This window comes from Mustela erminea, chromosome 8 (assembly GCF_009829155.1).
Source record: "Mustela erminea isolate mMusErm1 chromosome 8, mMusErm1.Pri, whole genome shotgun sequence".
NCBI lineage: Eukaryota > Metazoa > Chordata > Mammalia > Carnivora > Mustelidae > Mustela > Mustela erminea.
Genome location: NC_045621.1, coordinates 33,320,202 through 33,344,021, shown reverse-complemented (window position 1 = coordinate 33,344,021; position 23,820 = coordinate 33,320,202). Strand labels below are relative to the sequence as shown.

General features: G+C 35.4%; 1 protein-coding gene across 3 annotated transcripts in view; it reads left to right on the top strand.

Annotated features, from left to right (window-relative positions):
* CUL3 (cullin 3) overlaps nucleotides 1–21,331 on the top strand; it is a 94,804-nt gene extending 73,473 nt beyond the window's left edge. For all 3 annotated transcript variants that reach the window (XM_032354978.1, XM_032354979.1, XM_032354980.1), the window contains 6 exons: nucleotides 2,714–2,838; nucleotides 3,277–3,373; nucleotides 4,817–4,951; nucleotides 10,971–11,157; nucleotides 15,861–16,006; nucleotides 18,746–21,331. In XM_032354978.1, coding sequence (XP_032210869.1) covers nucleotides 2,714–2,838; nucleotides 3,277–3,373; nucleotides 4,817–4,951; nucleotides 10,971–11,157; nucleotides 15,861–16,006; nucleotides 18,746–18,877 — 822 coding nt within the window. In that variant the 3' untranslated portion in view covers nucleotides 18,878–21,331. The remainder of the gene's footprint in view (nucleotides 1–2,713; nucleotides 2,839–3,276; nucleotides 3,374–4,816; nucleotides 4,952–10,970; nucleotides 11,158–15,860; nucleotides 16,007–18,745) is intronic.
* Nucleotides 21,332–23,820: the final 2,489 nt, after the last annotated feature.

The following is a 23,820-nucleotide window of genomic DNA, read 5'->3' as shown; positions in this document are numbered from 1 at the left end:
CTAGATGCTTTTTTTCTTTTTTAGATAGTTTAGAGATTTGTACTTGATGCTATCTGATACATTAATATAATTATATTTTCATGTGATAGCATTATTGTTCCTGTTGATTTTTTTCTTACACTAATCCTACACTTACTAAGTGCTATAGGGATACAACCTGGTCTGAGTAAATATATTGTTGAAATAAACCATCTGTAAGAGATATGTTCCTGGATGGGTTTAACAGTCTTACTCTTCAATATTTAAGTGTCTTATTACCTTGTCTGTGATCGGTGAAGGTCTTTTTATAAGAAAATTATGATGTTCACTGTTGACCACTTCGTTACTGTTGCTCATTTTAAAAAAGGCGAGTGGGTTAGTTGTTTAACATGATGATTTTATCAGATCCTGTTTGCCTTTGTTATTTTCTGTTATAAAGTTTGTGAATTTTTCATTTATCTTAATAACCCAAGTATATCTTATAGTCTATGGTAGAATATTTATTTAATAGTTTGTTAACTGCAGTAAATAGAGTGCTTATCAAGATTCTCAAAGTTACATATCTGTTCATCAGCTTGCAGTTTCCACTTACTGTAAGGCCATTATTTGCCTGTAGTTGCTGGCTTTTTATAATTGTTTATGCTAAGTATCTTAAACTGTGAGTCTTTTTAAGCCTTAATCTGCATTAGGAACATTTGATGACAAGTGGCAAAATAATCAGAACAAATACTGAGCTTTCTGAAATCCTTGAGTCCTTTTAAAATACCACCAGTCCTCAAGCAGACCTTTCTCTAACTTTATTAAGTACTTTTGGCCTATTGCAATATATCAAGATAGTGGCTCTTCCATTTACTTTTTGAAGTAATAGAACACATCGTTTCTTAAAATTCAAGTAATATTTGTGGTATATTTTATTTTGATAAATCTTAATTATTATGCTGAAGGAAGTTTTAAGTAGTAGTACATTTTTTTCTTGCATTTTTATTTTAAAAACTGGAACAGGGGCAGGGAAACCAGGCTTGCTATTATATTTTTGTTTGTTTATATCAGCAAGTCATATCACATCCCAGCAGACTTTTCTGATACCTCAGTCTCTGTATACGTGCCCCTGTCATGTACTATCTTTGCAAATAAGTTGAATGTCTTCAAAATATTGCTTAAAAAGCTACAGGAAGAGGAAATCGAGACGACTAAAGCAATAGTTCTTTGAGGTTGTTTTTGGTTTTTTTTCCATTTAACAAATAACTCGTTAAGTGCTTTCCATGCCGAACATTGTTTGGGCACTGGGTATACAGCAGAGAATGGAAGAGACTTCATTCCCTTCCATGATGGAACTTCCATTCTCATCTGGAGAGAGATGACAAGCAAGCACATAGCACCTTACCTGCGGTTAGGAAATATGGAGGAAAATTGTAGTGGCATAGTGGTCAGGGAAGGCGTCCTCTAAAAACTGACATTTTGAGGAAAGATTTGAAGTTTAGAGAACAAGCTATGTGGGTACATGGGAGAAAGGAGAAAAAACTGTATTGTCTTGGGTGGACTGAACCAAGTTGTGACACCATTACTGCCACTTGAAAATGCACCAACTCCCAGTGCCAACCTCTCTCTGCTCATCATCTAAGAGTCTCTCCTGTGGCCCTCTCTCCTCCATGGCATCTAAGATTACTAGGTCAACTTCTGTTTTATTTATTTACTTATTTAACAGAGAGAGAGAGTGGCAGCACGAATGGGGTGAAGGCAGTGCAGGGAGCCCGAGATGGGGCTTGATCCTGGGACTCCTGGATCTTGACCTGAGCTGAAGGCAGCTGCTTAACCAGCTGAGCCACCCGGGCGCTCGGCCCCCCACCCCCACCCTGCCAACATCTTTAAAATTGAGTAGTTACTTAGTAGGTACTTGTAAAGAATCTGAGTGTGGCATACTTCTTGATATTTATGAAGTTTAACTGTCCCTTTAAAAAAAATCTGCATCACTAATCACCCAGGTTAGGTAAATACAGAAAAATGGTTAGAACAAGCTATGAATATCAATAGTAAAGATAATATTTCACCCTGAGGAATTCCTACAATGTGCTTTCTAGTTTTCTTAAAAGTTTATACATAAAGAAGGAAACATCTAACTGTGACCGTAATACTAGCATATATTTTGTAGAGGTGGTTATCAATTATCCAGTATTTGTAGAGCACACTGTGTATAGAACTAGATCTGCAGTACCCTATGCAGAGGTGGTTAAATTAAGAACTACGTATGAAAACATGGAAGTTTTGATCATTGTAGTTGAAATGGGAATGGGATATTAGAAATGGGTTGTTAAGATGGTAAAAATATTTAAAATATTTAAATAAATAAAAATATTTAAGATGAAAGATTAATATCCTTAAAATGAAATGTTCAGAATCCTCTCTAAAATGATACTGATAGGGCCCATTGACATTTTATCTAAAAAAACCCATAAGGGTCAAAACTTCACTCTTCTCAGTGACACCAGTAAGACTTCGTTTGTATGCTAAGAGCTCTCTTTTGGTCATTATTTTAAAATCAGCATCTTAAGCAATATAGGGTATTTGCCAGGATAGTTAAAATTTTGAAAATACTGATCTCATCTTTAAGAAGATTTATTTGTTAGATATTGGACATGGAGCTGAATACTTGGATAGCTCTAATGCAGTGTCTATATGGAATGGAAAACAAATTCTAGTTAATTTGAGGGAGACATCTTTTTTATCTTTCATACAGGTATCTTTAGGTGGTGTTGATCTCACAGTCCGGGTGCTCACAACAGGATATTGGCCCACTCAGTCAGCCACACCAAAGTGTAACATCCCGCCAGCACCAAGACATGCTTTTGAGATATTCAGAAGGTAAACATAGATCAAACTTTGTAAGTACAAAAATTGTCCAGAGTTGAAATAATCTTGGGCCTAAGTGTGTCCTTGATTGAGGATGAATTTACTCTATTTCTTACCTCATGTTCAAAAGGAGAAATTGTTCTTTATGGTTTTTAATATGTAAAAATGAGTTGCATAAACTCTTTGAAGAGAACCGTTTTCCATGGTTAGTATAGTTTGCATTGTTGATGTCTGCCCCTGGCTTAGAGCAAATTCATGGCTGGGTTACTATGGAGAAAAGTGATCTTATGGATAGTAGCAGATGAGCAGCAGGCCAAGGGGCAAAGGATACTAATAGAGATTAATGTTTCTCTTACACGAAGATGCTTACTAAGGGTTGTTATCCTGTAGTTTATAATTCCAAATGTATAAATTACATGATTCTCTAAAACCTGGTTTGATTTGCTAAAGGTTTTACTTAGCCAAACACAGTGGTCGACAGCTCACACTCCAGCATCATATGGGTTCTGCAGATCTCAATGCTACATTTTATGGACCAGTTAAAAAGGTAAATATTGATAGTTTGAACATACTTACATAAAGTAAATTAAAGTTAGTTTATAGAACTCATTGCTGGTTTTTGTTGATCTGGATAAATAATGTATTTCTCCTAAGAATTTCCCTACTTGTTTGAAATACTCTAAAGGGGAAACTGGCGTTAACTTCTGTTCTCTCAATTTGGCTAGCTTCATTGGACAGTATGAAGACTGTATCAGTAGCCTTCCTTCAGGAATATATAATACAATTGTGCATTTTATTTATAAGATTAAATTTGAGACAGTATTGCATAAGAAAATAAACTGTCCCTTTTCAAAATTCTCAGTCTTTTATAATCCTTACTTCCAATAGATCAAAACCAGGAAAATTAACGAGATTTGTGAGATAAGCAACATACCAGTAAAGTGATTATTATAAAAATTAGCAAGGCACTAATGAATTGCCTTTGTTTTTAAAATGTAATTTCTTTTTTATATAAAAAATTGTGAGGTTTAGACCGATAATTTACTTTCATTGCTTGCGTTTAAATCAAATCAAAGTCATTTGCCTTCACATAGAACAATAATAAAAAGCTCTTAGAAAAACATTAAGAAAAAATATCCAAGTTGTTATTTAGGCAGCAAATAAGTTTTATTCTTTATTTTAATAAAAGTGCTAATGGTTTCATATGTTACTGTAACACATTTTTTTACTACTGTCAATGTCTACACATTCTGATTTTTATATTTAATTGAAATGGGAAGTATTCTTTGCAATTCATTTACTGAATAGTGTTTGACACTGCTATACATTTGAGTGTAAGTGGGAAAGTTAAGGATACAAAAAACAACTTTTAATTACTCCTTGCTTTTGTTTTAGAGGAGAGGGTTTTTCCCTAGATAACCATGTTTTCTTTTGAAGTTTTATTAAACAGATCACTGGGTTTTAAAAACAGTTCATATGTTAATTACTGAAGACTTAAAATTTCTATTTTGTACTTAAATCATAGAGCAGGAACAGGCTTAAGGATGGCAGAGGTTTTCCCCTCCATCCTGTGCTGTTATTTGATCTCTTGCTGTGATCAGACCACACTGAAGGAAACCTCTACTACTTTTGGGAGCTTATAAAATGGCAGTGTTATCTTTTAAATCCATTATCCCATTGTGTACTATTAAAATAATTACAGCTGTAACGATAAGTTATGTTGCTTCATTTTATCAGATACATTAAAATGTTCATAATGAGGAAAAAAAGGACAGTCTTTTAACAGAAATTTAGTGTGTGTGTGTGTACACATACCCATACACATACCCATTTTTTAAGTGACATTTCCTTTTCATGTAGAAATTAGTTATATAAGTTTTGCTAAGGGAAGAAAGAGTTGGATAATATAGTGCTTATCTTTGAAAAACATACAGTTAAAGGTATCAGGAGATAATTTTATCTTGTTTATGTTTCTTAAATAATGAAACAGGAAGATGGATCCGAAGTTGGTGTTGGAGGGGCACAAGTAACTGGCTCTAATACGCGGAAGCACATATTGCAGGTCTCCACTTTCCAGATGACCATATTAATGCTCTTTAATAATAGAGAAAAATACACGTTTGAGGTATGGTGTGGTTGTATAAATTTTAAGCATTGTATTGTCTCTGATTCTCACCTGTTACTGGAGTGTTGCTTATTTGAGTAACCCGTAAAGTTGTTATTATTTGAGTATTATTATTACTGTTGTTAGTATTAAGTAACCTTTGAATACTGTTTGAGAAAACAGCATAAAACTGTAATGAACAGTTTATGAACTTTATGAACACCATACACATATTAGGTCACATTTCATTTAGTTTGTTAAAAATTAACTTTATGGAACCATAAGTTTACATGATAAAACATGTCCCGTCTGAGTGCATAATTTGATGAGTTTTAATAGATCTATGCACTTGTATAAGTGCCATCACAATCGAGGTATGGACTATTACTCCCTAAATTTTTATACTCCTTTGCAGTCAGATCCCTCCCCCTGTGCTCAGACTGCCAGTGATCTGCTTTGTGTCACTATAGGTTAGCGCTGCCTTACTAGAATTTCAGATCAGTGGAATCCTAGAGTATGTGTTGCTGTTGTCCAGTTTCTCTCACATCACATTTCTGAGATCTGCCCATGTTAGTGTGTGTATAGTTTCAGTAGTTCGTTCCTTTTTATTGCTGAGACCCATTCACCTGTTGAGGGGCTTTGGCTTCTTTCCAGATTTAGGCTATTAGGAATAGAGAGATGTGTTAAACTTCTTTAAGAGACCCATACTGTGTCCCAAATGTTGTGCTGTTTTACATTCCTGCCAGCAGTGTAGAGAAGTTCCAGTTGCCCCACATCTTCTAAAAAATGTAGTAAGTCTTTTAACTGTTTAACTTGGTAAGTGTAATTGTATCTCATTGTGGATTTAATATGCCTTTTCTTGACTCTAAGGATGTTGGGCATCCTTTCTGTGTTCCTGTGCCACTTACATGTCTTGTTTGGTGAAGTGTCCTTATCTTTACTTGTTGTTTAAAAGGTTTTTTATAAATTTTAGATACAAATCCTTTGTCAGACCTGTGTGCTGAGAATAGTCTGTCATTTGCCTTTTAATTTTCTTTAAATGACATTTTTTAAAGAGCAGAAGTTTTTAATATTGATAAAGTCAGTTGCCACTTCTTTCCTTTTGTAGTTAATTCTTTCGATATCATAGCTAAGAGATTATTGGTTACCCTGAGGTCACAAAGATTTTCTTCTGTATTTTCTTCTAAGTGGCTTTTTTAGTTTTAGCTTTCACATTTAAGTCTATGATCAGTTTCAGGTTAATTTTTTTATGTGGTTAAGATTAAGAATTAAGAATTATTTCACCTGCTTGGGGTGGCTGGCTGACTCCGTCAGTAGGACATATGACTGGATCTCAGAGTCATGAGTTCAAGCTCCATGTTGTAGGTAGAGTTTGCTTAAAAAATAAATATATAAAAATGAAGATTTATACCCCCTTACACACACAGATAGTTGTTCATTTCCATTATCATTTGTCAGAAAGTTTGTTCTTTTCCCTTTAAATTACCTTGGCACCCTTACGAAAAAAAAATCAATTAACCATATATGTGTGGTCTGTTTCTACACTCTGAGCTGTTTCATTGATTTCTGCATCTATCCTTAGGCTAGTTACATACCAGTTTGATAGTGTCAGTTTTCTTTTGTATAACCATCTTTTTTTTTTTTTTTTTTCTTTCCTCCTTTAAGTCCTTTGATTACATTAAATTCATTTGGACTTTTCCCTTACCTTTAATGGGTACATTAGAGTTGAAATAAAGATCATGTGATTCTTAAGTTTAAATTGAAGATAAAGAATAAATAGTTTCGAAAAGCTGTTTTATACTTAAAATTGAAAGTCAGTTTTTAGATATAGGTGAACATAGAAATAAGTTAAAGTTCGAAATCTAGAGCAAAATTAAATTGTAGGCCTATTTTAATACCTGCCTTCATACTTGGATTTATGTGAAAGATGTAATTAAGAGATGATCATTTTTATGTGATACACCTCAAGGAAATGTTTTGAAACCCAAGTGTTTTAGGTCAGTAGCTAAGTCAAGAGGTTTTGCTCTTACCTTTTTCCAGATGTGTCTTACCTAGGGAGTAATCTTAATTGTCAAGGACAAGTTACATGTGACTTACTCCCAAGGATATTGATTAAGCAAGTATTGAGTCCCTTACTCAAATGGTAAACCTCTTCAAACAGAGGTGGAATTAAATTATCTCTCACAGCTTGAAAGTTTTAATCTGTACCTGCCATGGGTAATACATTTTAAGCAAAATAAATTGCTTGATAAATGCTAATGTTGGTTTTCAGAGTCCTGTTTTGTAAAGAGCTGGTGAAAATGGAGAAACAAAAACAAACTAATTTTCTAAAGCCATTATTAGAATTACTAGTAATTTTAGTGGTTCAGGCTTACTCTTCCCTTTCCCAACTAGCTTGAGATCACTAATGCTAATGAGCATCATTAGGTAGAGGATAAAATTAAGCAGAAAATTCCTCTAATGTTTCACATTTTAGCTAAGTCACAAACCAGATGCCTGAGTGTAAATGGCATATATATGCTATTCCTGTGGCTCCCAAAGCCTTCTGACTGCTTGCATCTTGAACAGGGGGCATTGTGAAAGGCACTTGACGTTTGTACTCATACCACGTGTTTCATTGTAGTCTGCCACGTAAGTTAGCCGACTCTTACAGAAATCATCTCCACAAATTAGAGAAGATAGTTAAAAGTATTTAACTTTAATGTTTTTTAAGAGGAACCTGATTTTTAAACCTCAGTGTTGTTTCTTTACAAGTTCAGTAAAATGGTGTATTAGTTACTTAATGCTACATAACACATCTTAAAACTTAGTGGCTAAAACAACCACTAACAATTCATTCTCTTTCCTGGTTTCTGTGGGTTAAAGATTTAGGTGAGGGTCGGTTGGGTAGTTTTGTCTCAGAGTTTCTCATGAGGTTGTGAAGATGTCAGCTGGAGTGTCAATCATCTAATGTTTGTCTGGGGCTGGAAAGTGCATTTCCAAGCTATTGGTATGCTCTTCTTCCACAAGGCTGACAAGTTGATTTCCTCTGTTAATACATGGGGAAATGTTACATGGACCTTACCACACGATTGTCCTTGCATCCTGGTGGCTAATGCTCCTCCCTGAAGCCAGCAATCCAAGAGACCCAGGCAGAACCTTGAAGTGCCTTTATGACTTAGCCTTAGAAATCAGATATTGTCACTTTCTGATTTTCTTGATCACCCAAGTCAGCCCTGATAGGATAAGGGGATCACACAGGGGTAAAACATACCAGAATCATTACAGGCCATCATGGAAGCTGCATGCAAAAGATGGCATTTATTCATAGTGTCACATTCATCCACAGTATTCAGGCTGCTAAACTTTTTCCTCTTCTTAAGTATTTCTTTAAGTAACAGAAGTTTGTATTATTTAAAACGGTTAAGATCAGGACATACATAAACTGGTAAGTCTATAGCTTGGACTATTGTAACCTGCATTTGGTTTTTGAAAGAGATATGGGTATTAATACATATTTTTCTGAATGTTCTTTATTATAGTTCTTAAGTTTTTCTGAGAAAGAGTGTGAAGTATAAAAACTAATGGACAGTAGCAAAATTAACGTCAGGCAGTAGACTATAAATAGAAGATGATCAAAATTAGGCAGTAGACTATAAATAGAGAATGATTGAACAATAGTGATAATTGATATTTTGTTAAGAAGTTACAGCAATCACTAATGGCATATTTTTACATCATATAAAGGAAAACGGTTAGAAGTACAAGGTGAAACACACAGTTCACAATCATAGACGTCCCTCACAGATGTAATGACTGACCAGGCAATAAAAAGGAAGATACAGAAGATTTCAGAATTAGCAAATTAAAGTGAAAGCTTTAATTTATACAGAGCTGTATATCCTACTGTGGAGAACTTTGAACTCAGAAACAAAACACCCATATTGCTTTTGGGAAATATCCAAGGCTAGCATAACCTTATTACTGAAAGTGAATAAGGAGACTACAAAAAAGAAAAAGCTGTATAGGTTATTCAACCTTAAATGCACAAATCTTAAATCAAATATTAGCGAGTCCTATTCAGCAGTGTATTGAAAGAATTATTCATTGTGTCCAAATAGGATTTATTCCTGAACTGCAAAGAAGAAATTTTTTAGTATTGTTAAATTTTATTATAATAATAATTAAGTTTTACTGACCACTTGCTGTCTTATCAGACATTTCAAGAAGAAAATCAGTTAATGATCTCTATAGATGTACAAAAAGCATTTGTAGAAATTAGTCTTCATTTCATATTTACAGGATATGGAGGACCCTTAACCACCTAACAATAGAATGAAGTACCTTTAATATCATAAGGGTATATCTGATGAGAGACCTAAGCAAGCAGTAGTTAATAAAATATTAGCTCCCTTCCCATTAAAGTTAGGAACAAGCTTTAGGATATCTGCCTTTATTACAGCTACTCAGTATTGTTCTATAGGTCCTAACACACCAAGAAAAAAAAATGGTTTGGTAAAATATGTGGAGGTGAGAAAATTTGTAGACAATGTCTAATCAACTGAGAACATCTTCTGAGGAGAGTTCAGTTGAAAGATCAACTTGTCGGTTTGTTCCCGGGTTTCAGCACCCTCCCCCCGCCAAAAAAATGAACCTGTCTGTAAATCAGAGTTGATAAGAAAATGAGATGAGGAAAGTTATATTTTAAATAAGAATCATGATCTTCCTAGGAATTATTCTAACAGGAAAGGTAGAAGACTTGTACCAAAGGGGCAATAAAAGCAAAAGAATATGAAAGGGTAAATGTGCTCAGATGGGAAGTTTACATATTATAGAGTAGATAACCCATGTATGTTTAATGTTAATATGTATGTAATATGTATGAATGGGCATCTTCATGTACATACATGTGTCTTTGTATTCCTGTGTGTGTATGTAGATGTGTAGGAAAAGTCATAAAGGATGCACACTGAATTGCAATAGTCACTTCCTGCAGTGATCTGTAATTGTAAAAAAACACCTAAGAAGGTATTTCTAGTTCTTTGAATATGATTAAGCAGTAGCATATGTAAATAAGTCAGTTCTAGCATGTACATAATAGTTATAATCAACATTCTGATAGCACCTATTTAACTTGCTGGAATTAATAACATACATAGCATTTGACGTGGCTAATTTAGGCATACAGAGATCATTTGAGGCAAAGGAATGTGCCTCATCATCACTAAATTCGCATTTCTCTGAATCCTCACTTGCCAGACAGTCCTGTAGAGCAGCCTGAGGTGTTGCTCAGATTTGTGAAAGAGAGAATGATTCTTCAAATCAGTTATATAATCAATATCCCCATCTTCATGCCCATTATTCTTGAGCTGCTTTTGAGAAACAGCTTTGTACAGTAAATCAGAGCTGTATATCCTACTGTGGAGATCTGGTGGCATCATACATTCCTGTAGATGTGTAGGAACTAAATCATATTTCTTAACTCTTTTTCATGTTAAGAATTAACTATTAGGTGTTTAATTTTTTTTCATTTGGTCATACAGGCAGTAAATACAGTCAACTTGGATTATAAATTTTGATTGTATGATAGAAGGCCTTAGCTCAGGCTCACTTTGCTTCTTTCTATGAAGGAAGTTGCTGAGCAGAAGTAGTGTGGATTAATTGGGGAGAAGGATTGTAGAGTATTTCCAAAATTAGCAGTCCTTTGTTGGTTAACACTTTATTTTTACCTAAATATTAAAGCAGGTCAGTAATAAACTCTGCCAGATGACATTTTTAAGCCAGGCCTTGTATCTCCTGAAACAAAAATGTACATGTCTTTTCAATATTTTGTAATTTGAAAAACTTTCTCTCTAGTTTCTCCAAATAAGTGAGATTTTAGTGAAGAGTCCTTATTCTTTGTTATAAACTCTTTGTTGTAAAGGGAGCTCTTTGTTGCAAATTATCTCTTCAATGGAATTCCCTCTGACTACTTACTGCTTGGTCAGTTCTACTTTACTAATTAACTAATCTACTGTAATCTTTCAAAAAGTCTAACTGTGTTAATCTGATGGAATTTCAGGAAATTCAACAAGAGACGGATATCCCCGAAAGAGAACTTGTTAGAGCTCTGCAGTCCCTTGCCTGTGGTAAACCAACCCAGCGGGTTCTTACGAAAGAGCCCAAGTCCAAGGAAATAGAAAATGGCCACATATTCACAGTTAATGATCAGTTCACATCCAAACTACACAGAGTCAAGATTCAAACAGGTATCTGGGATTATATGGTTCCTCTTTTAAAAAAATGATCTTTTGCCTCAAAAGAAATTATTATCTGTTGGAGTTCTGTCTTTAAAAAAAGTAATGCTTGGGCTGCCTGGGTGACTCAGTCGGTTAAGTGTCTGCCTTCAGCTCAAGTCCTCATCCCAGGGCCCTGGGATCTAGTCCGGTATGGGGCTCCCTGCAGAGCAGGGAGTCTGCTTCTTCCTCTCCCTCTGCCTGCTGCTCCCTCTGCTTGTGCTCACTCACTGTCTGTCTAATAAATAAAATCTTAAAAAATTTTAAAAAGTAAGGCTTTTCTGGTGCTGCATGACAGTAGGCTTAAGGAGTAAAGTAGTTTTTATTCTTATGTGTTCCTGTCAAAATACAGTTGAATCTAAGTACAGTAAGCATTTAAAAAAGTAACTGGTACTGTAAAAGTGTACTTCTTTCTGTACGGTTTTCAGTAACGAAATAGAATTTTGTTAATATATTAGACGTTAACAGAATAACTTTTTAACTGGCTGAGTTAACCAATAATGGACATCTATTTTTATCTTTTTTTTTTTTTTTTAAGATTTTATTTATTTATTTGTCAGAGAGAGAGATCACAAGTAGGCAGAGAGGCAGGCAGAGGGAGAAGCAGGTTCCCTGCTGAGCAGGGAGACCAATCTGGGACTTGATTCCAGGATGCTGGGATCATGACCTGAGCCGAAGGCAGCCGCTTAACCAACTGAGCCACCCAGGCGTCCCTGGACATCTGTTTTTTTTTTTTTTTTTTTAAAGATTTTATTTATTTATTTGACAGAGAGAGATCACAAGTAGGCAGAGAGGCAGGCAGAGAGAGAGAGAGAGAGGAGGAAGCAGGCTCCCTGCTGAGCAGAGAGCCCGATGCGGGACTCGATCCCAGGACCTTGAGATCATGACCTGAGCCGAAGGCAGCGGCTTAACCCACTGAGCCACCCAGGCGCCCCTGGACATCTGTTTTTAAAACTGATTTATATATTTCTCAAAGTGTGGTTATCTAGTGTGATTTTTAGATGCAGCCATTTGTTTTAGTAGAGAATCTTTTAAGTTTCAAAACCTTGAAACCAGTATTATCTCTCTACTTTAAAAACATAGAAATATGATCCTATTGTGAATGATTTCTAGTATGTTTTTACTTTTAATTAATAATGAGCATCCTGTTAATTATACATTTACCATAATGTATGAAGTGTGTTTTTGGTGTATTTAAGGGGGAAAAGGCAGCTTATCTTTGTGAATGTTTAAAATTCTAATATATAGTTTGCTCCCTGATTTCAGATTTAGTGTTAGATAAACTTCCCAGGGCTAACTTCATCCATCACAGCTGTGCATGAAGTCTGTGTATTGAAACAGTACTTTAAAATAAGTTTTTAAAATGATTGCAGTTCTTTTGATTTACAAAAAACTATGTTCACATTTTACACTAATAAAAAGATGAGGTCTTTTTAAAAATTATTTTATGTCAAATATGTAATTGATTGCCAGATTACGTTCATTCAAAATGTTACCTACACCCTTCTGCTGACCTTTTTGACCCTAATTGGTATTTGTATGCCCTCTGAAGCAGAGTGGTGTCTCTTTTAAAGCATTGTCTACTTTGTCCCATAGTTGCAGGCCATATCATTGTATCTTCATCACCAAAATGGCCCCATGTTTGGACACAGATGTAAATTGAAAATAAAATAGAACTACACTAAAGAGACTCATGGAATAAAATACCTTGTTTTCCCCAGTGTGAGACATAAGACTTTATAATTTGGGGTAGATTCAGGTTCTGGATCTTAGGACTTGTTTGTATTTTAGATTTAGAGGAAGATGTGCGGGGATGTACATACATCTGAATTACCAAACTTCACCATGCTTTAGCCTAAGTGTAACTCTGTAATCCCAGATTCCATCATGTCCAATAGTAGTAGTTTCAGATACTGTTACTGTTATCAAAAAAATAGTCTTCTCTTCATGAATTTTTAATTGTGGGTGGTGGTGGTCTTTGTGTAGTATTTTAGATCTGATTAAAATAGAATTTTTTAGGGGCACCTGGGTGGCCTGTTCAGTTCGGTGTCCAGCTCTCAATTTCGGCTCAGGTCATGATCTCGGAGTTGTGAGATCAAGGCCTGAGGCTCTGTGCTAGGCGTGGAGCCTGCCTGGGGTTCTCTCGCCCTCCCTCCTCTGCCCTCCTCCCACTTTCACTCTCATTTGCTTCCTCTCTCAGATTAAAAAAAAATTTTTTTGATGTTAAGTGTGTGTGTATAGTACTTTAAATCTAATTAAAATGGGACTACAGTTGTATATGATAAATTCAACTAGATGATGTCTTTAAAGTTCTTTTCAGCTATAAAATTCTGTGAAGAAATAATGTTTTCATTTTGAAATTTACTTAGATCATTATCATCACTTAAAAATATTTAGTATAAGTTAAAATTTTCTCCCTGGTGTTAAGTATTGTGACCACATAGATTTCCTTAAGTTGTCAAAATACAGCCCTGCCTTTTGGCTCATAATCAAAAATGCAGAGACTCTTCTGTCCTTACCTGATTCTGCCTTTTCTATAGTCATTAATTGAAGTTCAAAGAAGTTAAAAGTATTAATCAAATAACACAACCTTTGAAAAGATTTGTTGTAATCTACAGCGGTTTCCATAGTTCACCAGTCACCACCACTGGTCACGTTTCCCTTGCCCTTTCCTTGATAAGCCAGATACATATGTACCCCATTACACAAGCAAATGCCTCTGTTACCTTCTTCTTAAGGCAGGGTATGGTGTGAGGCTCTGGGAGTGAGCTCCTGCCCTCACATTTTATAAAACATTTAAATTCAGTATGTATCACCACAGTCTTTCCATTTATTTTGGACTAGACATCTTTAGGTGGCCAAAACCAACAGAACAAAGTAGATTGTTTTAAAAAATTATTTCTTCCTCCAACATTTTATTTTAAATATTTTCAAATCCATAGAATAAGTGAGAAACACCATAATGGATGAAGATATATGGCCATCACTGGTATTTATGAGTCATTAAACTTTTTGTCCTGTTTGTTCTGGTGCCTATGACTCTACCCTCGCCCTTTCCTCAAATATATACGTTTATGTATATATTTGCTACAGCTATTCAGCAAACATCACACTTCTCCCTGCCCCAAATACTTCAGCATACATTTACTCCTTTAGGCTATATATTTTCTAAAATAATTGTAATACTATATCATACCCAAGAAAATTAGTAATTCCATACATATTTATTTGCATAAATAAATATTTGTGTACCACCCATATATATTTGTCCACAGTTGTCTCAAAAATGCCTTTCAGGGCCACCTGGGTGGCTCAGTTGGTTAACCATCTAACTCTTGATTTCAGCTCTAGTCATGATCTCAGAATCATGAGATCAAGCTCTGAGTTGGGCTCTGCACTTAGCACGGAGTCTGCTTGAGATTCTCTCTTTTCCATCTGTTCCCCACCCACACTCACACACACACACTCACTCTCTTTAAAATAAGTAAATTGTAAAAAAAGAAAAATTGTCTTTCACATCACTTTTTAAATCCAGGATTCAATCATAGTGTCCGCATTACATTGATTTTTATGTCCTTTTAATTTCTATTTACTCTAAACCAGTATCTTTTTTTTTTTTTTAATGACATTGACTTTGTTGAGGAAAAGCATTATTTATTCTTTTTTAGTAGGTCATCTTAATCTAATTTTACTCTTTTTTTGTTAAGATACTGATTATCTTTAACTTGGGAAAAGATACTGAAAATAGAATTCTTAACCAAGGGGTTCTAATGAGAAACACCTGAATAGATACGCACACCAGGATGATGTTCTGCTAAATTGTAGTGTCTGCTGTCTTGTTGGTGTGCCTGTGCCTAAGTCAGCAATGTCTTACGTGCTTCTTTGTAATTTCCAGTTTCTGCCTCCAGAAATTTCATATCTATCTCTTACTGATGACCAAATGAAAAATCAGATGCCATTTTTCTTTCTCTTACTTCAGTTAGAGCAGAGTTGTAAAAGAAAGGGACTTCAGTATTTAATCCCTGAGCAGTTACCTTGAAGACAGTAGGGAATAACAGAGTAAGACTTCTCTTTCCCAGAAGGCTGGAATAGAGTATGCATTAGTGATAATGAGATTGTGATGGAAAAAAATTAATAAGATACATGATAGGAAATTTTTAGGTAGTCTGTGACAAGTACAGATAAATTACTTATTCCTTTAAGGACATCTTAGTGGTACTTTCTAACTATTGAGTTAACTGCATCTTGCCAACACATAACTCTTTCCTTCCCTTAAAGTGTCTTGGGGTGATGTTAGTAAAATACTAGTTGGCTCTGCAATGAAAATTATTTTCTGGTAATTTTTCTACTAAGTACATCTGGCTGCCATTTTTCTTCCAGAAGAGGAATCTATTTTATAAAAATAAAATTGGTTTTATTATCTCTATAAAATTAAATTCCTAATATTTAAAAAGAATAAGTTAGAATTGTAAGATTTTTTAATATCCATGATTATTAATTGTTTAAATATTTGTTAAACATTGAATTAGGCACCTTTTGAATGTTTACTTGAATTAATGTATACTCATATTGAAATTGGTTTTTCTTTGTAGGTAATTTTCTAAATTATATTGTTTGTTTATATACTGCATTTTTTTATTAATGGTAGTTACATGGTAAGTGTCTTTCTCTTTTAGTTGCTGCCAAACAAGGTGAATCTGACCCAGAAAGGAAAGAAACGAGGCAGAAAGTGGACGACGACAGAAAACATGAGATAGAAGCTGCTATTGTGCGGATAATGAAATCCAGAAAGAAGATGCAGCACAATGTATTAGTAGCAGAGGTGAGGGTGCTTAAAGACTAGATTAATGTAGGAAAAGCAAAATAATACTATCAGTTCACATTTAGGAAATCACTATATTCAGGTTGTTTAAAATATAGTTTTAAAATTAGGAAACCGGAGTTAGGTAACATTTATCATTAAAAGTATGGCAGTTACTTGATAATTAAACACATCAGTACATCCAAATATGTGCACACTTTAAGAACTAATATATTCGTAATAGAAAATTGTCACACGAAGAATAAAAAATTTTCCCTACTTAATATAAACAAGCTACCATTATTTTTAAAAGTCAGTGTTGCCATTGGAATGGGTAAGAATGATTAGGGCTGAATAAAGTATTGGTAGAGGATAGAGAGCTAAGTGAAGATGAATGGAAGTAGAACCGATAGGACTTACTGGTCATGGGAAACAAAGGGAGTCAAGGACTCCTAGTTCTCTGGTTTGGAGGCTAAATGGAGGGAGGGAGGGGCAGCGTGCTACTCTGTTCTGCATTTGCGGTATTTTGTACAAGCTGACTTTTATATCACATTGGCAGAGAAAGAATTATATGAGTGATTGGTCAGTCATTTCAAAACTAATGCCCTGTTGCTAATTAGGTAACTCATTAGTTTTCTCAGCCATTTTCATGGCTCTGGTAGAGTGACATTGATGGCAGTGCTTCGAGAAGGAAGTAGAGCTGAAAGCACCAGGAAGGGGCCTTGTCCTTTGAGATGCTGGCTCATGGGAAGGAGCAGAGAACAGTACTAGGGGACCGAGTGTTAAGTTGGGGTGTCCTGGATTTTGTTTTTCTGATGGGAAGATACTCATGTTTATGTCCTAGGAATAAAGAAGGAATACTTGAAAGAAAATGGGGGTTGAGGGACAGTTGAAAGGTGAGAGGACTGTGCAGGGAACACAGGTGGGTGGTAGACGTGTTGACAAGGATAGTACTGACTATGCCTCTCTCGAGAACCCAGGGCAGGGTGCAGGGGTGTACTAAACAAGGGTGGATACAAGTGTGAATAAATGTGTATGTGTAAGGTGTGGGAATGTGAGGAATTGCAGACTGAAACAGGATGTGAGGTGAATGGTGCTCAGGAAGTTGCTGAACTTGAACACATGAAGTTTGTGTTACCAGTGTGTACCAGAGATCTGTGTAATGGCCAGTTGTAGTGTGAAAGCAGCCACTGATTACAAAGGAGTGTGGCTGGGGCACCTGGGTGGCTCAGTGGGTTAAAGCCTCTGCCTTCGGCTCAGGTCATGATCCCAGGGTCCTGGGATCGAGCCCCGCATCCTCCTCTCTCTGCCTGCCTCTCTGCTTACTTGTGATTTCTCTCTGTCAAATAAATAACTAAAATCTTAAAAAAAATAAATAAATAAATAAATAAAAAGCAAAGGAGTGTGGCTGTGTTCCAGTAAGGATTTACAAAATAGGCCGCAGGGCTGTTTGGCCTGTGGGCCGCATCTTGTTGTCTCCTGGTCTGCCCCAAAGGTGTAAAAATGATGACTTTACTCAGCAAGGAACCCAAGTTGTAGATTCTGAATGATGTAAATGTGAAGCAGATTTTTGCTGAAGAGTACCAAAGGAATCTGGGAGTTGAGGGTACTGTTCAGAGTGTAGCTGAAAGTGATCTTGCCTGCAGTCTGGACCCCATCAAGGAGGTAGGTCAGAAGAAATTGTTAGTAGCTTAGAAGAAAGGGTCAGAGGATGAGAGATCTCACATGGGTTGAGAACAAGTTTGTTGATACTGGAGGGATAATACCAGAAGGAAGATAGATTTTTAGCTAGAGGCAGAAGTCCTGAAGTTCACATTTCAAAGAATTGTCGATCCATTGTGGCTCTGGGAAATGAACTCTCCAATAGGAGTAAAAGGAAAGCTGCCTTTTGGGTGGATGGGTGTTCTGCAAGAGAGGCACGAAGGGTCAGTGGGGAAAACGATCTTTGCGGGCAGAAGGGTTTGGTTCTCATCTCTGACTCCTGGCTCTGTTTACAATAATGCATGCAGGTCGGTCTTACTGTCTGGCTGTTTTCCTCATTTGTAGAAGACAACCCACTTTGCAGGTTTAAGAGCACGGAATAAATAAATAAATAAATAAATAAATAAATAAATAAATAAATAAATGCAGAATGACTGATAAACAATGCACAGACTCAGCGGCTGCTGTAGTTACCATTTTATTTTTACCAATGTGTCACAATACCTAGAATCCTGACAACAGCTAGAGAAAAGAATGACAACAGTAGCATTTACCAGGACCAGGAAGCACCATTAATTCATTTAGCATATGCAATGACTTTACTTTCTCAGGAGCCCAGTGGTCATAAATGGGAGAGCTAGGATTTGAATCTAGAGACTCTGGGGTCCAGAGTCTGTGCTCTTAAATACATCATGGTTCCTAAATTCTGTGAGTTGGGAGAGTAACGGAGAGGTTAGTACATTTAGACCATCAGAATGGTTAAACCATAATGTGCTATGCATTCATATAGTCCAACTAATTCAGTTACTAACCCACTTCAGCATTCATATTCTCATGTGAAGGAGGCATGTTCTAACCCATATATTACATTTTCAAATAAAACTTTCTTAAAGTTAAATTTTTGAATTTGGTAATCTGATTAGTAGAATTTGATCTGAATCTTAAAATGACACATCACTTCTTTTCAAAGATAAGAATTTTTGTGTGTTTATATGGAAGTGTTAATACATTTTAAAAATTTTCTGGTAGGAATTAGTTTTTTTTTACTTTCTCTTTTAGGTAACTCAGCAATTGAAGGCTCGATTCTTACCAAGTCCAGTTGTTATTAAGAAACGTATTGAAGGACTTATTGAGAGAGAATATTTGGCACGAACACCTGAGGATCGCAAAGTATACACATATGTAGCATAAAATGCGTTCAGAAATTTGATTTATTCTTGGACTGTACTCTTCCGCATGGACTGAGAAGTTCTTTTAAATCATTAAATATTAAGACGACCATCTCTTCTATTAAATTACAGTACATGTTCTAGACCATTCAGATCAAGCCTTTACTCCCTTTGAGAGTTTTCAACATCAGTTGATTGAGCTTCAGGCTTTACAACGTTTATCCCTGTAGAGATCATCTTTACAGTTCCTCGGGAAAATGTGAATGTGCCGCGTTTTGTTTTCAATACTGTATGAAAACAGGAAAAAATAAAACAAAAATTTAGAAAATACAGCTCATTAAAATAAAATTGTTGAATTTCATTTCCCCAGGTCTTCAGTGTTGATGTAAATGTGTTTTTGTAGTGTTGCTTAGCACTTTGCGCATTGTATAAGTTGGGTAACAAAAATGGTAAAAGAAATGACACAGTTCCCAGTTATCTTGCTCTGCTTAAGACACTTCTTTAGCTAGTCTTGTTTAATTTAAAGGTTTGATAAATATACACAGACCCAAGCATACATTTGATGAGCATGCTTTATTCTACCATATGCACTTACTAATCTTCTAGCCTTATGACCAGGAACCTTTATTTTGGGCTCTATACACTCCCGGATTTGGTTTTCCCCTCTTGTATTTTGAGATTCCCAAATTAAGTCCTCTAATGATTGGGTTTTGTTTTACGTTATCTCTAGAGAGAAAATATTTTAGTATGTATAAATTGTATAATAATTTTTTGCTGTTGTACTCACTGCTAATAGTGGATTGTATAGGGCAGTGTTTTTATTTCATTTATTATAGACAAAAATAAATGATTTAGTATGCACACACCCACTAATTCAAGTATGTCAGAGCACAAAGTTGGCAGCTGGTTGTATTTAATTCAGACCCTTGAAAAGCACATACAGCCGATACTTTGTTTATAAATATCTTTCTTAGGTTGCCCCTCTCTTAAATATATATTTTGGTGAAGCTGGGGTGCACTGTTAATTTTCTGTTTAAAATGCATTCTAAAGATGCAATAAATATGATTACCTTGGTATTTTTTAACAAGATCTTCAGTTCTTGCAGCTGTGTTTTGGGGAGTGATTAAGCAATATTTTTCAAACCTGATGATTCTTGGGTATTTAGCTATTGTCCTCCAAAGAGTCATCGTTTCATGTTTTCAAAGGTGTACTTTGTGCTGAAGATTCATGTCAGTTATCCTGTGCTTCCAACTTTCACCAATGTTTTTTACATGATTGATCCACCAAGGATTATAGTTTGCTTTAACTTCAAAGTATTTTTATCTTCAATTTTATTTAATTTTGTTTCATTTTGTTTTCATAAGACTGTTTCAGCCGTGTAATTGGGGCAAACCACTATAGGTTGATGTTGGATAGAAAAATGGAATGTTACTAATGAGTTGAAATAACCAGCTCTTGGCTGTCTATCAGTACTGTTGATACATATATTAGAATGTATGTCTCAGAAGATGGTTTCTGTTTAAATTTATGGTCAAGTTACAACAACTGAATTCTAAAATGGATTAAAAGCTCCACTTAAATATTTTCCCCCATGCGTCTCTTGGGTTATAATTTTCCTTTTAAACTTGGCAAATATTCTCTTACTGCATTTAATTTTGTCTCCATTTGTACTGTAGAATTATAAGCCTTATGCTCTTAATCTCTACATTTTCCACTTTTACATGATGCAGTTAAGATGCAGATGAAAACTATCATGAACATTATTCTCAGGATACTTTTACCATACTTGAGCACTAGTAGGGCAGGTGTAGAATGGTGAGCCGAAGGGTTCCACTCTTGTGATTTCATAATTGGATTTCTGTAATGGGAGGGTGTTTGTCTATAGGAAGATACTGGTAGTTTAGGTAGCACAGTTGTTTCATTGCTCTCAGTCCCTAGTTAAATAATTATGACACCTTGGGAAATAGAACAATTCAGATTGTTGAGTTAATAAATATGAAAGGTGTAAAAACTACATATGAAATTTCAATAAATGCAAATTTAAGTGCTACTTTAAACCACTAAAAATCAGTAAAGTTAAATTTGTATTTTTTCTCAAGTATGGTTGTACAAATCAGATGTAGATCTGGAGCTTTGAGATGCTAGTTTGGGAGTACAGGTTCATGTTTATGCTTCTAAATGCTGATAAGTACATTGAAACACGTTTCTGAACTCCAGTTGGGTTGAATGGCCAGAGAATGATAACTGCAGTGAAAAACAAAAATGGGTCACCTAACACAGTTACACGTTTTGACTCTTAATTATTATTTTAGCTCATAAAGCTCGTAATGGTACGTGTTGACATTGCTTTCTTTTCAGCAAGTGGTCATTCATGCTGTTTTTCTCAGTTCTTTAATGTCTTAATTTCAAAGAATAATACATCCTAATCATTTAATCCTGTTGATGTGAATAAATTTTGATGACTTACTTGAAGAATTTCAAGGGTGGATACATAGTTTTCTAACTGCAAAAATGATGTAATCTTTGTTCACTTGTTAAGTTGTATTCTCTGCTATCATTTTCAAATCCAGGACAGTGTTTATTTTGAATTGTTATATAGTTATATTATTTAAAGATTGAAAATTCATTGCAATTAGGGAACACAGCCTCACAAAATAAAATGTGGTTGTGAATACAAGGATTCTTTATGTCAGTGAATTTTAAAAGGGGATGGGGGAAGGGACACCTGTCTCTCCAAAGGATGTATTAGAATCACTTGTTGTAGCATTGTATACCTAGACATGTACAGCTCCCAAACCCCCAGGATGCTGATAGACCTTCTCCATAAGAATCCTTGTCCTAGTAAAGCACTGTTGATATTCCATTCCCCCAGTGTGTATGTTAGGTATCAAGAAAGGCTTGGGAGACAACCAGTGAGTGAGTTCAAGATGATGCCTGCATCCCCAGAAAACTAGTACATTGGCATCATCTGGGGTTTCTAAATATTATTTAGTTCCTCAATTTGGAAAATAATTTCAAAATGTTAAATCCAGATGATGCTATTTTTGTTACATTTTTAGATACTTATTTTGAATAGCTGAGTAGTACACAGGTTTTATTTTTGCCTATCTACTGTAACTTGAGACTCAATTTTTATAGCCTAATTTTATATAAGCTATCTTTTACTGCTATTAGTTTGTCTCCACTTGGGGAGGAAAACTGTTAGATAATGAAGATTGAAGATCGTATATTTTACTATATGGTTCATATAGTCAGTAGGTATTTTGTATTCCATGGATATGAACGTTAAAACATTTCAGGTTAGCAAAATTATTATGAATTATTTCTATTCCCCAAAGCAGGGATAAATAAAAGTGTTAAGCAAACAGTTAATAACATTTATGTCCTTATTACCACGTGCCAGACATTGTTCTGAGTGTTTCATGTGCATTAATTAGTCCTCACATGAGCTTTATAAGATGGAAATTGTCGATTATGTCAATGTTGCCTAAGGGTACTGCTAGGAAATGGCACAGCCAAACTCGTTGGGCCTGCGTTTGATACTCTGTTCTAACACCTGAGATGGTGTCACTTGGTGTGACTTTCTGTTTATAAATTCATTATTTTACTCCATACCTCATTCACAGGAAGGAAAGTTCGAGGAGATGGCAAAATTACTCTTACTTAACAAACTAAACTTAGTACACCACGCATCTTGGTATGGAAACTTTAGATACTTCATCTTACTGGTCATCAGTTTTGGGTAGGAAAGGAAATGGAAGGCAATCCCTGCTATTCTGGAAGCTTAGTGCAAGTTTTACATACTTGAGTGGGTTGCATGGAGAGATGCTTAAATGGAACTTAAATTCAAATCTTGAATTCTAAAAGACATTTTCTCCTTTGCATGCCTTGTACCAAATCCATTATCTAGCTAGAAGTTTGAGGAGACGGAATAGTGACAGTGAATCTAACAGGGAACAGTGCAGAGATGGATCATGAAGCTAGCCCTCAGGAGAACCTGAATAGCTGGAAAGTCTTGAAAAGTCCTTGGTGAATTTTAGAGATAGCAAATTCGCAATGGTGTCACTTAAGTGTCTGATCCTCATACTAGGGCCTTAATTGACCCTCCAATGAATGAGTGGAGCAGACATGGCCTTGTAATTTTATGGGAAGAGCTCAAAACAATCCTGCATATTTTTTAGTAACAAATTGTTAAATTTGAATAGTTGGATAACAGTACAGTTCAAATAACACAAAACTATACTCAATTCTTGCAGTGTGGGAAAATTAAAATTTGAAGTCTCAAAATTCTTTTCTGCAGTTGTACTTCTTCAGTGCCTCAGCACAATGCCTGGCATGTGGTGGTTGTAGGTGCTCTGGAAGTATCAGACGAATGCACTTCATGATCACCAAGTGTCTTAGCAGGAAGTTTTAAAGGATTCAGCTTCAGAAGTTAAGATGTGTACTGCATTATTGGAGGTATGACAAATAATACGGTGTAAGAGTTATGTTTTTTACTTTCATAAATAATTTGGTCTTTGGTTTGCAACTAGGTAAAAAGTGGAAAATGTAGACCAACCACTCAGTTGTTCAGGTGATATTTAATGCTGATTTAAAGCCCTCTTGACTTTCACAACATCCTATGAAAAAACTCAGACTTAATGATACAAAAACTTATTCAAGAGCCTATGAATAGTTAACTAGGGTGTGGGGATTTGGGCCTAAATCTGTCTGATTCCAAACCCTATTCTTGTAATGAGTGTTAACGTGTCCCCAGTGACTGACTTGATTTTGGTCAAGTGTGGACAGAATTTTATAAATTGAATTTGAGTCTGAGGGTAGATTTTTTTTGTGTGTATTTTGGTGGAAGTTTCTGTTGATTTATTAGAAAGTATTCCTTGGAGAATCTGATATTGTAAAATTTATAGATTGTGCACAAGAGAGAAATTGGTAATACTAGCTGTGTGTATTGGCATATATGATAT